The sequence below is a fragment of the Phocoena sinus genome, chromosome 9 (assembly GCF_008692025.1).
Source record: "Phocoena sinus isolate mPhoSin1 chromosome 9, mPhoSin1.pri, whole genome shotgun sequence".
In the NCBI taxonomy this organism is placed as follows: domain Eukaryota; kingdom Metazoa; phylum Chordata; class Mammalia; order Artiodactyla; family Phocoenidae; genus Phocoena; species Phocoena sinus.
In genome coordinates, this window is record NC_045771.1 from 13,524,896 (window position 1) to 13,539,841 (window position 14,946).

Genomic DNA, 14,946 nt, shown 5'->3' on the forward strand with positions numbered 1-14,946 from the left:
TGGCTGGGCAGCAGCCCTCAGCTATCATGGGTTTAGTCGTTAAAGTTAACGTACCAGCCACACTGTGGTCTGTCTCTGTCACTATCTGTCTCAGTCACCATGTCATCCATGAGGCAACTCTAACTACCATGTCTAAAAACTGAATGTTTAAAATTTTCAAAGGGGCAAATTGTTTGATTAATTTGAGATTTAGAGCAAAAGTAACTTTGAAAGCAGCTGAGAAGCTTGACTTTGTAAATTCATTTATTTCGATGGTAGTTTGCATAGGAAGACAAAGAGATGAGAGTAGAGAGGGTGGTTGTCATTCTACATTACAATAGTGATTGTCATGTCATTTCTCATGAGAAGGTGGAAATGGTTGGATTTTAGGTACAGTGGTGGCTAAGGATAGTTTTTCTTCTGACATTTCTATTTTTGCATCCAGGATAGAGATAAGTGGAAACCCAACATGCGTAGTCATAGCCCTCGACAGAGGAGATGCCCAGTAGCAGAGTGAGAGCTAAGAGCTGACGTAAGCATTCATTTAGCCCCCTGCTCTGATCACCAGGTGGTGAGACAGGCTGGAACCTGGGACTCTTCGCTACAGTGCTGCAATGCTTGCACCTGGACAAACATCTCCTTGAGCAGCAAAATACAAAGAAACTATAAGGGACTAAAAATAAATGTGTGCATGTGCAGTTGGGACAAATTCTGGACAAAAGATACAAAGAGGCCAAAAAAACCCAACTGCCACTTTTGAAGAGCGGGAGAAAAAGTAGGGTACTGCGCATGTCCGCTGCATACAACGCCACCTAAGGGGTGGGAAACGCACCTAAACCATCCCTCTGGCCCGACCCCTGGACACACCCTTACCCTCACCCTGTTTAAGGAACCAGCTCGCAGCCCCTTGAGCAGATAAGCAAGCAAGGGAACCTGTTGTTCGTTCTCACTCCCCACTGCTGCCGCAGGGGCCCCAATAAAGTCTTGCCTGAATCTCTTTTCTGGCCTCTGATCAATTTCTATTGATTAAGGAGGCCAAGAACCCTGATCAGTAACAGTGGTTATGAATGCCCTTCCCAAGGAGAAGAGCTGCCCCTGATCACCGGGGATGGAGGAAAGAAGAGAGTCTGTGGCAGCTGGAGGTGGATGAGGGACTCAGAGCAAGGCATCCCTGGTTTCTAGATCATCTGAATGGTGTTTTAGGTGGGTGCTGGGTCTCAGGCTGTCCAAGCAAATTTAAATACAGCTGAAAATAATTCTGGGGGAAATATGTTCAAACAATTGACTAAAAATTAGCTCTCAGAATACAGATAAAATATATCTTTACCCCAAAATAGGGATAAATTATAAGCAGTAAAGATGGCCATTAAAACCAGCTTTTAAAATATTCACTCACTTACTCAGCCAACATTTTACTCTACCTATGTAGTAGTATGCTAGAGCAATGAATAAGACAGACTCAGACCCTGCCCTCATGAAACTTACGTACTAGTAATAGTCAGAACTATACAACTGGTTATGTAACTAAGCACTCTCGGGGCAGTGAGGAAGCCTGTGGTGCTGTGGGAATGTTCAGCAGGGGTAGCTAGCCTGTCATGGAAACCTGGCCAGCTCAGAGAGGAAGTGACACTCATACAAGGCCTGAGGTTCCCAGGCAAGGGGGTGGGCTGGGAAATGGGTGTGTGTGTGTGTGTGTGCAGTTTGAGTGGACAAACAAGCAGAGGCCCTGGGGCAAGAAAGAATTTAGCACGCTGGAGGACTGAAAGGCAGGGGGTGGGCCAGAGGGGTAGGAAGAGTGTGAGCTGAGGCCCAGAAGCCCTCTGGAGTCAGCTCTGGAAGAGCCTTGGAGCCCAGGCGAGGGTGTTGGCCTGTTACAGAAGAGGAATGGGAAGCATCCGGAAGTGTCTAAGAAGGGGAGAGACAATCCGATTTGCGTTCCTAAGAGGTTGCCCCACCCCACAGCTGTGGCGAGACTGGAAGGGGCACCAGTGGACAGGGTGGGTAGTTGGGGCGGGTGGGAGGGAGATCAAGGAGGTTTTGGGGTTACCCTGTGGTATAACTGCAGTGGGGATTGAGAGAAGTGGGTGGATCCCAGGGATACTTTGCAGGTAGAACTCGTTAGTTGGTTAGATGTGGGCAGTGATGGAGAGGGAAGGTTACACAGGACTTCCAGAGTTAAGGCGTAAACACTTGGATGGATGGTGATGGCCTTTGCCGAGATGGCAGCACTGGAGAGGGAGATGGTCCTCATGAGGGAGTGGGGAATGGTGGTATGAGTTCAACTTCGGATTTGTTCATTTTGAGCTTCTCTTGCATCATCTAAACGGAGATGTGGGATGAGCTCTTACGTTAGTACTTCGTTTACAAAAATATGGAAAAGTCACAAATAACATTCAAAATGCGGGCTTCCCTGGTGGCACAGTGGTTGAGAGTCCGCCTGCTGATGCAGGGGACACAGGTTCGTGCTCTGGTCCGGGAAGATCCCACATGCCGTGGAGCGGCTGGGCCCGTGAGCCATGGCCATTGAGCCTGCGTGTCTGGAGCCTGTGCTCTGCAACGGGAGAGGCCACAACAGTGAGAGGCCCGCGTACCGCGAACAAAAACAAAAACAAAAACATTCAAAATGCTACTTGAAATTATGCTATTTTGCTGGGGGACACCACACAGCTTACCGGATCTTAGTTCCCCAACCAGGGATCCAACCTGTGCCCCCTACAGTGGAAGCGCAGAGTCCCAGTCACTGGACCTCGAGGAAATACATTCCCAGGGACTTCTTACTGTGCATCACCAGCTGTGAGCTCAATTCCACCCTTTAAGAGGTGCTTATTAAACATGCAGCTGGATGTGGAACAAACATGGAAATTTTTAAACGAGAGAGAAGCCAATTTGGATGTGGTTATCATTAGCCTTTCAAAATTTCCTTTCAAAGTTAATGTGTAAATAACAGTATTAAAACCTTTTTTTCAAGTAAATAATATTTTCATGGAAAAGACTTAGCTAAATGATTGGATGATTAGTTTAATCATATTTCTCCTCTTTGGGACCCTAATCACCTACTTGAACCTCAGAACCAAAGGACTGCAGTCCTTGGAGGCATTTATGCAGATTATAGAAATAGTGCTGAGGAGGAACCAACCACTTAATAAAGCTAATGCTTGCAAACATGTCACCAACACAGGACAATGAGAAATCAAACTTCGTGATTGGAATTTTGTTTTCCCACTGCCTCTAGAAGCTGGGCATGTAAGGATTTCTGGTTTCTTCTTGATCTTGGATGGACAGTAGCTTCATGTTGATTTAAAGTTTGTCTTTCAGGCTTCCTGTATAAGAATTAACCAGCTAAAACCCAACATTTTAATACAGAAATAGAACTACTATTTAAGAAATCCTGTGATGAATTCTTTTGCAAATTAAATAAGAGTTTTGCACTGTGAATAACCATCCTCTAATCAGCTTTTTTTTTTTAATTAATGGAAGTTTGTAACATTTTAAAAGTGGGCTTTTCTAATACTGTTTAGATTGGTGGTACCTTTTATGTGTTGGGAATCAAATGCAAAATATGGCTGATATCTTGTTTTAGCATCTTGTTCTCAGAAATATGGAAGGATCGTAAAAAAAATTCAAACTATAGCTTGAAATCCCAGGGTATCTGACAGCAGCCATTTGGATTACAAGCTAATCCCATCCTAACAAACCCCAAGAGGTGATCCAGATTCTTGATTGTGCCACATATGCTCTAAATAAGCGAGCCATCCGCTGGGACTTGGAGAGCCTTTAGCATACAAACATCTTTATTGTTAGGGCATTTATTATTTTTTTTTTTAACATCTTTATTGGGGTATAATTACTTTACAGTGGTGTGTTAGTTTCTGCTTTATAACAAAGTGAATCAGTTACACATATACATATGTTCCCATATCTCTTCCCTCTTGCATCTCCCAGGTCATTTATTATTAAAACATTTGAACTATTCAGATATTATTTCATAAATATTTTATAATAATTTTATTATTTTAAAATTTGACCTATAAAAATATTGCTTCACTGGTACCTCAAATGATATATATATTTTTTAATTAATTTATTTATTTATGGCTGTGTTGGGTCTTCGTTGCTGTGCGCGGGTTCTCATTGCGGTGGCTTCTGTTATTGCGGAGCACAGGCTCTAGGCGCGCGGGCTTCAGTAGCTGTGGTTCGAAGGCTCTAGGGCACAGGCTCAGTAGTTGTGGCACACGGGCTTAGTTGCTCCGCGGCATGTGGGATCTTCCCGGACCAGGGATCGAACCCGTGTCTCCTGCATTGGCAGGCGGATTCTTAACCACTGTGCCACCGGGGAAGCCCTCAAATGATATTTTTAAAAATAAATAATGGGGCTTCCCCGGTGGCGCAGTGGTTGGGGGTCCGCCTGCCGATGCAGGGGACACGGGTTCGCGCCCCGGTCCGGGAGGATCCCGCATGCCGTGGAGGGGCTGGGCCCGTGAGCCATGGCCGCTGGGCCTGCGTGTCCGGGGCCTGTGCTCTGCAGCGGGAGGGGCCACGGCAGTGAGAGGCCCGTGTACCACACACAAAAATTAAATAAATAAATAAATAAATAAATAAATAAATAAATAAATAAATAAAATAATGGAGCTTCCCCGGTGGCGCAATGATTGAGAATCCGCCTGCCAATGCAGGGGACACGGGTTCGAGCCCTGGTCCGGGAAGGTCCCACATGCCACAGAGGAACTAAGCTCGTGTGCCACAACTACTGAGCCTGCGTGCCACAACTACTGAAGCCCGTGCGCCTAGAGCCCGTGCTCCACAATGAGGGAAACCACTGCAATGAGAAGCCCGTGCACCACAACGAAGAGTAGCCACCGCTCGCCGCAACTAGAGAAAGCCCGCGTGCAGCAACAAAGACCCAACACAGCCAAAAATAAATAAATAAAAATAAAAAAAATAAAAATAAATAATGATAGGGCTTCCCTGCTGGCACAGTGGTTAAGAATCCGCCTGCCAATGCAGCGGACACGGTTTCAATCCCTGGTCTGGGAAGATCCCACATGCGGTGGAGCAACTGAGCCTGTGCACCACAACTACTGAGACTGCTCTCTATAGCCCGCAAGCCACAACTACTGAAGCCCGCGTGCCTAGAGCCCGTGCTCCACAGCAAGAGAAGCCACCGCAATGAGAAGCTCATGTACTGCAGTGAAGAGTAGCCCCCACTCACCACAACTAGAAAAAGCATGCGCTCAGCAATGAAGACCCAATGCAGCCAAAAATAAATAAATAAATTTATAATAAATAAATAACGATAGAACTCTCTCCGTGGCAAAGCAAGGCACAGCTGCAGCCCCTTTCTGCAATCAAAGAAAAGGCCCACCTTAGCCAATGTCATGCTGGAATCCCAGGCAGTCAAGGCTTTAGCTGTAGGCAGTGGCCACCACCCTCTCCCTCTGCTGCTGGGAGTGGAGCTTCCTGCTATTGTGGCAGAAACTGCTCAGCTCCCAGTGAAGTGACTCCCCACCTGTCCTCTCTTTTCCCTGTGAGGGTTCATAGCCTCTCTTCATCGTATAGTTTAGTTACATTATGGGAAATAGAGGGCTTGCCTGGGCAATGCTCAGTAATGTGTAATATGGTTTTATAGAGGAAATTAGTTTGGGAATTCCCTGGTGGTCCAGTGGTTAGGACTCCGTGCTCTCACTGCCGAGGGCCCCTGGTTCAGTCCCTGGTTGGGGAACTAAGATCCCACAAGCTGCACAGCCAAATAAAAAACAAAAAAATAGTTCAAGTTCCTAACAATAAACTTTGGAAACTTGACCTGATTTAATCTGGTGACTGTGACTGCAGCTTTCCTCCTGCCTTGCCTTACTTGCGTGCTCTGCATAATGCATGTCTTTTTTCTTTTTTTTAATTTATGTATTTTTGGCTGTGTTGGGTCTTCCTTGCTGAGCATGGGCTTTCTCTAGTTGCAGTGCATGGGCTTCTCATTGCGGTCGCTTCTCTTGTTGCAGAGCACGGGCTCTAGGCACACGGGCTTCAGTAGTTGTGGCTCGCAAGCTCAGTAGTTGTGGCTCGTGGGTTCTAGAGCGCAGGCTCAGTAGTTGTGGAGCACGGGCTTAGTTGCTCCGCAGCGTGTGGGATCTTCCCCGCCCAAGGCTTGAACCTGTGTCCCCTGCATTGGCAGGCGGATTCTTCACCACTGTGCCACCAGGGAAGTCCAGTGCCTGTCTTTTTAAGAGCACCAATCTCCAACCAGATTTCCTGGGTTCTCCCAAAGTGACTTTGAGCAATTTACCTTATGTCTCTATACCTGTTTTCTCATGCATAACATGTGTATAATAATAGTAATCTAAAAAATAAAAAATAAAAAAAAATAATAGTAATCTTTCACAAGGTTGTTGTAAAGTTTGAATGTGCTGATCCAAGACAAGCACTTGGTCAGTACACAGTAAGTACTGAATGAATGATTCTGTGGTCTCTGAACAATTTGCACTTTCCCTACCACGGAGCGTACATGCTGAGGACTAGCTAACGTAACTTGGTTTGCTCAGCAGAGGAAACCCAGGAGTTCTGGGCCACACCTCCAGCCCCAGTCAGCTGCCTGGCTGATGCCAGCCTGGGCTAATGGAAATTGGACTAGGAAATGTTCAGAGTGGGGTCACAGCACAACCCACTCCCATCTTAGAGAAAACGGCTCAGACCTGCTTTCCCCCAGGCCCCATCTGCGAGAGCTCTGAAGCTCAGTCCTTCCTCTCCCCGCTGGACACCTCAAGGGGAGAAAGAAGGGGCTCATGGATTAGTATCCATTTTTTTGGGCACAAACTTCTTTTCATAAGTCAGAACCCTGGGGCACTGGTGACGGTTTCAGCCTTGTGACCTGACTTAAGGCCATAGAGCTCCAGCCTAGAAGCCCATCTTTGTGCTCCTGTCCTAAGTGCCACGTTCAAGTTTATAAAAGAATGAGGGTGGGGTGGAGATAAGGGGTGATGAACTCAGTTGTGTAGATATTAAAGTATAGAACCTAATGAATTCCCCAGTTGTCCAGTGGTTAGGACTCGGCACATTCACTGCTGTGGGCCCAGGTTCAATCCCGGGTCGGGGAACTAAGATCCCGCAAGCTGTGCAGTGCAGCCAAAAAAAAAAAAAGTATGAAGCCTAAAGAGGAGAAGCTTTGGGAAATACCTATAGCCCAGAAAGAGGAAGAGGTAGAGAGCTGCCAGTGCAAGCCCAGGAAGAGTGGTCTGACAGGGCAAGTAGAGTTAGGGCAGCTCTGCACCCGCCTCCTCAAACCATCAGGGGGGCCGGTTTGCAGGTGTTTCCAACCCTTTGCCAAAAGATACTTCTGTAAAATATAATAAAAAAAAGAATTACCAGAGGAATGTAATGAAAAAAGACGTCAGTATACAAACCTCAGTTTTTTTGTGTTTTTTTTTTTAAGTTCATTCTGTCAAATTGTTTGAAAAGTTCCTAAACGCTTTCTCTCAATTTCTGTACTTATCTTGTCAAGGACCGGAAACAGTTGGCAACCCAGCTTTGGCCCACAGATTGCACTTTGAGCACTGCTACCTTATGCTGTAGAAACCAAGTGGTGTCACGTAATGAAAGGACCGAGAAAGTTGTTAGGTTCTACCAGGAACTCACTAGTGACCTTTAGGAGGAATTTCAGGAAAGGGATGCACACGGACAGGTTGAGAGGGTAAGGGAAAGAAAAACTAGTGAACTGTGGTAAACTAAGAGAGGAATTTCAGGAAAGGGATGCACACGGACAGGTTGAGAGGGTAAGGGAAAGGAAAACGAGTGAACTGTGGTAAACTAAGAGAATAATCTCTGCTCCTCCTCCCCTCCCCTTAGTTAAAAATGGTGGCAAGGGCTTCCTTGGTGGCGCAGTGGTTGGGAGTCCGCCTGCTGTTGCAGGGGGCACAGGTTCGTGCCCCGGTCCGGGAAGATCCCACATGCCGCGGAGCGGCTAGGCCCGTGAGCCATGGCCGCTGAGCCTGCGCGTCCGGAGCCTGTGCTCTGCAACGGGAGAGGCCGCGGCAGTGAGAGGCCCACGTACTGCAAAAAAAAAAAAAAAAAAAAAAAAATTTTTTTGGGAAGGAAGGTGAGAAATAGTAGAACCACAAAGGTCATTGCTCCAAATGAAAGCTTTTTAAGATAGAGGAAACCTGTGCATGTTAAAGAAGGAGAGAAAGAAGCTAGTGGAGAGGGAAAGATTTCAAATGCAAGAAATCCCCAAAGCTTGGAAAGCGGGCAGATGGCCTCTGCCTGGTTCTGCTGTCTCATTGCCTGGCACTCTCCACCCTGTTCCCTGCAGCCCAGCCACGCTGTCCGTCTGTCTGCCATTTCCTGAAATGCACCGAGCTCTCTCTGTAGACTCAGGACTTTCCCACATGCCTTTCCCTCTTTTTGGAATGTTCTTCCCCCGACTAGATTCTTTTTATCCTTCAAGGCTCAGGTTCAATGAGTGACTTTCTCATAGAGGCCTCCCTTGATGCATCCCACAACCTACATTGAGCCTTCCTCGATATCCTCACACCCTGTGCTTTTCCATCACTGAACTTAACCCAGTTTATAATTCTGTTTATCTGTGTGTGAGCTGGTTGAACATTGTCTTCCTCCCTAGAATGTAAGCTCTTTGAGGCAGGGACTCTGGCTGTTTTAGTCCTTATTTTTCAAACCCTGAGCACAGTGCCTCCCACACAGTAAATGTTCATATAAAGCCCTGGCTGCATAAATAACTAATAGCACCATGACAGATAATAATAGCTAACATTTGTTGAGGGCTTATTAGGTGCCAAGGACTTTACAAACGTCCTCTGTTCTATGGACAGTCCTATGAGATAATTACTATGTTTACAAATCAGGACACTGAGTTTGAGCTCAGGTAGTTTATCCAAGTTGAAAAGACTTGTGAATGAGGGATTCGGGATCTGTGTCCAGATTTGTTTAATCCTAGACCCACCAGAGGGGCACTTTCTCCAGGGGCTGGAAGTGTGGGTGAGGAAACAAGGACGCTCTGCATTTCACAGCAGTTAGCTGCAATGTGCCATCTGGCATGCGCAGAACACTGTACTAGACACATGTGAACACAGTGAGAGAGAAGAGCGGTGATTCCTGAGCCAGAGGAGGGTTGTGAGCATCTGGACCCTGTATCAGAAGGAGTGAGGGGCCAGGACCAAGTCAGCTCAGGGATGTGCCCTGTTTAACATGGGTGGACTGCATATTCACCTAAATTCCATTCACAGAAGGCCCAGGTGTGTTCAGCAGAAATTCCTGATAAATCTGCTTGGGGCCAGAAGAAGGTGAGCCTCTGGAGCCTGAGTGGGCAGGACTGTTCTGCTCCAAGAGGGAGAAGTTGTGGGTTACTTTGGAGAAGGATAGAGAGAGAGAGAAGAAAAAAGGGGGAGGTGGAGTGAACCTGTGAGATGGGTGATGTTTTGTATGTTTCATAATATGACCCACCTCATGATCTCCCAAGTGTTCCATAGAGTTACAAAAGATCATAGAAACTCAAGGTGACTGGCCGTGTGTGTGTGTGTGTGTGTGTGTGTGTGTGTGTGTGTGAGCTGGAGAAGGGGCTAGATTTCACAGTAGAGTCAATACCAGCAGAACAGGGACAGCCCATGTGGATGTAAGATGGTGGGGGAGGGTGGCGGTGAGCCAGGCCCCAGACAGAGCCCCGGGCACATTTGCACAGATCTCAGGGTGGGGTGGGGTGCCTCAACTGGCCCTTGGGTTTCTGATAACCACTTGGGTGAGAGAAGGGGGAGGTGCTCAGGCTTCTTGTCTGCTCTGAATTGGCCATTACTACTCCTTTGTGTTTATTCGTGTGTGCTCTGTAAACACTAGAACATTTGAAAAATCCAGAAAAGTAAAAGTGAAGAGAAGACACCAGTCATCCCTCCGTCCTGAGATAGCAGCTATGTTTCACTTCTCTTCTTTTTATCTTCTGTGTATGTGTTTGCGTACAAAGTTGGGATTGGATTGTATACTTTACTATCTTTAGCTGGCAAAGTAGCATAAACATTCTCACAAGTAAAAACCACATCTCATAGTTGAGGATTTTCACACTTTCTTATAAAAAACAGAGTTGATTTCAGTATTGGAAATCTTTGCAAGAAAAAAAAAAAAACATTTTGGCATGAATTTCTCTGAACCAGCCTAATTTGATTTGAGTTCTCGGTTTTTTTTCTTCCCACCTTGTACAACCCAGAAAGTCCTATGAGTTTGAAGACTTACTGCAGTCTTCCTCTGAGAACAGCAGGGTGGACTGGTACGCACAGACTAAGCTGGGGCTCACACGCACTTTATCGGAGGAGAACGTCTATGAGGACATTCTAGGTAAGAGGCCAAAATGTTTGAGTGAGTCTGTCTATGAGAAGGAAGAGGGAGGAAATGGGGCTGGCTGCTTGAAATACACACACACACACACACACACACAGACACACACACACACAGAGTCACACTCAAAGACAAACCTGTACTCAAATGAATGAGAGATTAGGTAGGTGGGTGGAAGAGTGACCCATGGTGAAATACGTGAGAGAAAAATGGGCTGGAGTGGGGAGGAAGGGGTGGCGATGAACGGCCAAGGAGGCAGCGTGATACAGCGGGAAGCACACGAGACCTGGAGCCTCAATATCAATGACTGAATCTTGGCTCTGCTACTTGTTAGCTGTGTGACATTAAGCTGGTGACTTAACATCTCTGAACTTCAATTCTCTCATCTCTGTACCAGGGAGGATGACAGCTACCTTACAGGGTTGTTTGAGGGCTGAAGAAAATGGTATGTAAAATACCTGGTTTATAACAGACTCTCAGTGAATTGGAGGGATTACTGAATGAAAGAAAACCAAAGACCACTGTACTCTTTCCAAAACTGTAGGAATGTGGCAGTAACAGCATCACAATTCAGACTGAAATGAATGTCTTCTATTTAAAAAGTAACTTTGGCCTTGCTCTAAAGAATTCTGTGATTCCAAAATGGGACTCAGATTCACAGAGCTTTTGTGCATTTAGGTTTGGTGAGTTAAATAATCTCCAGGGAGGATCACAGTTTCAGTAAGGTGTAAACCCAGACCGTGTCTGCATACGTTGAGGGCGGCAGTGGGGAAGAAATGAGCTGAGGAAGAAACCCTTCTGTGTCCCTATGCAAGGGGCAGAGCAGGCACATATACATGTACTTACATGCATGCAGTCATCAACACTAAAAGAAACTCCATGGTAGGAGGAAACATGAGACTTAAGGAAGGGCGTACACTAAGCCCAGCTATTTGAATTGCTGTGTCCAAGCTGCCAGAGATGGGTTCCTGCCAAAGCAGTAGGCTTCCCAAATCCAAAGTGGGTATGAGATCTAGACTTCTCTTAGCAGTGTGTACCTGACAGAGAAGCTTTCAGTTACAAGGAACAGAAAACCCAGCTGAAACAACAAAGGGAGTTTGTTGGCTCATGTGACCAGAACTGGCTTTTTCTTCCTCATTTCTTATCTCTCATGTTAGCTCCATTCTCAGCAGGTTTCCCACGATCCCCATGATGGCTGCCGTTGGCTCCCCAGAATCTGTGCCTTGCAGCGAGAAAGGAAAGCCTGTGTCCTGCAAGTCGCAGCAAACATCCTGAGGTTCACTCTGATGAGACTGATTTAGGTCCCTTGTTCACCTTCAGAGCCCAGGAATGCCATGCAGCAATTGGCTTAGGCTTGGAATATGAGCCCTGCCCAGAGCTGGTCACTGAGGCAGGGATTCGGGATACTCAGATTGGCTTAAACCCTGAAACTGGGAGTGGAGTTAATCTCACATTTCTAAGAATGGGGAGTCAGGGAGTTATCCCAGTGAAAACCAAGGTCTGTTACCAAGAGGAAGGCTAAATGGATAGCAAGACAACAGACATCCCCACAAGGAGAGACCTGATAAGGTGTTGGGTCGCGATCTGATAAGGAGAACTTCCTTAGTGTTCCCAGTTTCTAATCCGTTGCCTTTGACTGCAGATCCACCAATGAAGGAAAATCCTTATGAGGACGTTGAGTTACATGGTCGATGCCTCGGGAAGAAGTGTGTCTTGAATTTTCCAGGTTCTCCCACCTCTTCCATCCCTGACACACCCACCAAGGTATGAGCCCCCAGAAGAGCAGTGGGGGAGAGGGGTCCCCAGCACCACGGCCTTGAGCAGGCTGGAGTTCTGGGTTACACTGGAATGCCAGGCCACCCTTACTGCCAGGCTCCTGGATTTACACAGCAGCAGCCTGCCTCCTCTTCCTGCCTCTAGTTCTCTTGGAACCCCTCCGCTCAACAAGGCTTTCGAAAGTGTCATTTTAGCTTCTAGGTCAGAATTCTCCCCAGCTGAGTAAATAAGATGGTACATCCATGTTATACAGCTATAAAGAAGAATGTCCTGACATAAAACAAACTCATATATGTTTGTGAATGTACAAGAATATCTCTGTAAGGGTCCCTAAGAATGAGTAAGTGGGTACCTCTGTGGAGTTGTCTGAGTATCTGGAGGTCAGGAAAGAAGACTGACATTTTCACAGAATATCTTTTTGAACCTTTTGCAGTTTTGTACTATGTGCATACAGATAATATTACCATATTCACATACATGATATCTTCAACACATTGCCTACAGAACTGAGTTCATATTCTTTTTTTTTTTTTTTTTTGCATATGTAGTTTTATTTATAATGGTCCCAACTGGAAACAACCCCAATATCCTTCAGTGGGTGAACAGTTCCATATAGTATAGTACATTCATATGATGGAATACTATTCATCAATAAAAAGGAATAAGCTATTGACGTATACAACAACCTGGATAAATCTCCAGAGAACGATGGCAAGTGAAAAAAGCCACTCCCATAGAGTTACGTGCTACATGATTCTGTTTATATAATGTTTTTGAAAGGACAAAATTGTAGGAACAGAGAACAGATTAGTATGAATTCATATTCTTTAGCATAGCATTCAACTTCCTTCATAATTGATCCCTGGTTACCATTTCCCGCAGTTTCTATGTACAAAATCTTCTCTCCAGCCAAAGCCTACGAACTGCCCCTCTGATATTGTAGCCCCAGGATCAGCAAACTTTTTCTCTAAAGAACCAGAGATCTGGTTATATATGATGATATATGATCTCTGTTGTAACTACTCAGCGCTGCCATTGCGGTGCAGAGCAGCCACAGACTGTATGCAAACCAGTAAGTGAAGCTGTGTTTTATTTATGGACACTGAAGTTAGATTTTATATAATTTTCATGTGTCATGAAATATATATATATTTTTTAGCCATTTAAAAGTGAAAATATTCTTGGTTCATGGCCTGTACAAAAACAGGTGGCGGGCCAGATGTGGCCCATAGGCCGTAATTTGCCCACCCCTGTGCTAGGTCATTTCTACCTCTGCCCTTGGCTCTTGCCTGGACCTCTCCCTTCCCATCCTTTAAGGCCCAGTTCAATCATGCCTCCTTCAGGAAGGTTCCAGGTCATCCCAGTCCCTGGGACTTGTTCCCCCTGTGCTTGCCTGTAACACTCAGTGGGCTAAGCATTCATTTCACACCAAACTGTATAAACTGTCTTACGATATCTCTTACTTTGATGATTTGAATTCTGATTTAGGTCACGTAAAATATCTTTAAAACATCTCCCCAACTAGATTGTAAATTCTTCAAGGTCAGGAAGTATATATTTGGTTTCTTTGTGTCTTCCATAAGTGGTTGTTATACAGTGGTTTAGTTGTTGAAGAAATTAAATAAAGGAAGACCAAATCCAGGCGGCAAGTGTCCGTTTAAATCCCATTGAAAGGATCTGTTTCCAGCCTAAGAAAAGAAGCCATCTTCCTCTCTGGGCTCCACTCGAGGTCAGGATTTGCTGGCGGGCGGGGGGTATACACATGAGACGTGATAGTCACAAAGGGAATCTTCTTCAAGAGGGTGGAAGGTAGAACCTTTCATGAAGGGTGGATCTTACCCACGCAAGTCGATTGCTGCAATACGTGCCAAAACCAACTAACTGCTGCTTTCTCCTCCTATGGAAAAGAATGTCATCATGAATAATCCATGACAACCAATAATTAGCAAATAGTTTCTACTTGCCTTTGAAATGTGTTGTTTATATTTGCATTGGAATGTGGATGTCTTCAACGTTTAGGGAATCCTTCATTTCCCACAGTGGATAAGTCTGGCTTAGAAGAAGAAGGCTGTCTGTAGACTTTTCGATGATGTCCATTCTGACCGGCGTGAGGTGATACCTCATTGTAGTTTTGATTTGCATTTCTCTAATAATTAGTGACGTTGAGCATCTTTTCATGTGCCGCTTGGCCATCTGTAGGTCTTCTTTGGAGAACTGTCTACAAACAATAAATGCTGAAGAGGGTATGGAGAAAAGGGAACCCTCCTATACACTGTTGGTGGGAATGTAAATTGTTACAACCATTGTGGAAAACAGTACGGTGGTTCCTTAAAAAACTAAAAATAGAGCTATCATATGATCCAGCAACCCCACTCCTGGGAATATACCTGGAGAAAACCATAATTTGAAAAGATGCATGCACCCCACTACGCATGGCAGCAGTATTTACAGTAGCCAGGACATGGGAGCAACCTAAATGTCCATCGACAGAAGAATGGATAAGGAAGATGTGGCACATATATACAATGGAATTTACTCAGCCATAAAAAAGAACAAAATAATGCCATTTGCAGCGACATGGGTGCACCTAGAGATTGTCGTACTGAGGGAAATAAGTCAGAGAAAGACAAATATCATATGATATCACTTTTATGTGGAATCTAAAAAAAATGGAACAAATGAACTTATTTACAAAACAAATAGAGTCACGGATGTAGAAAATAATTTTATGGTTACCAGGGGGAAAGGTGGCGGGGTAGGGATAAATTGGGAGGTTAGGATTGACATATACACACTAGTATATATAAAATAGATAACTAATAAGGACCTACTGTATATAGCACAGGGAATTCTACCCAGTACTTTGTA

The 14,946-nt window shown here is 45.3% G+C and overlaps 1 protein-coding gene across 2 annotated transcripts in view; it reads left to right on the forward strand.

Moving 5' to 3' along the window:
* The window catches only part of DENND2A (DENN domain containing 2A), a 102,599-nt gene that overhangs the window by 36,767 nt on the left and 50,886 nt on the right, over window positions 1-14,946 (forward strand). For both annotated transcript variants that reach the window (XM_032643522.1, XM_032643521.1), the window contains 2 exons: window positions 10,175-10,302; window positions 11,945-12,066. In XM_032643522.1, coding sequence (XP_032499413.1) covers window positions 10,175-10,302; window positions 11,945-12,066 — 250 coding nt within the window. The remainder of the gene's footprint in view (window positions 1-10,174; window positions 10,303-11,944; window positions 12,067-14,946) is intronic.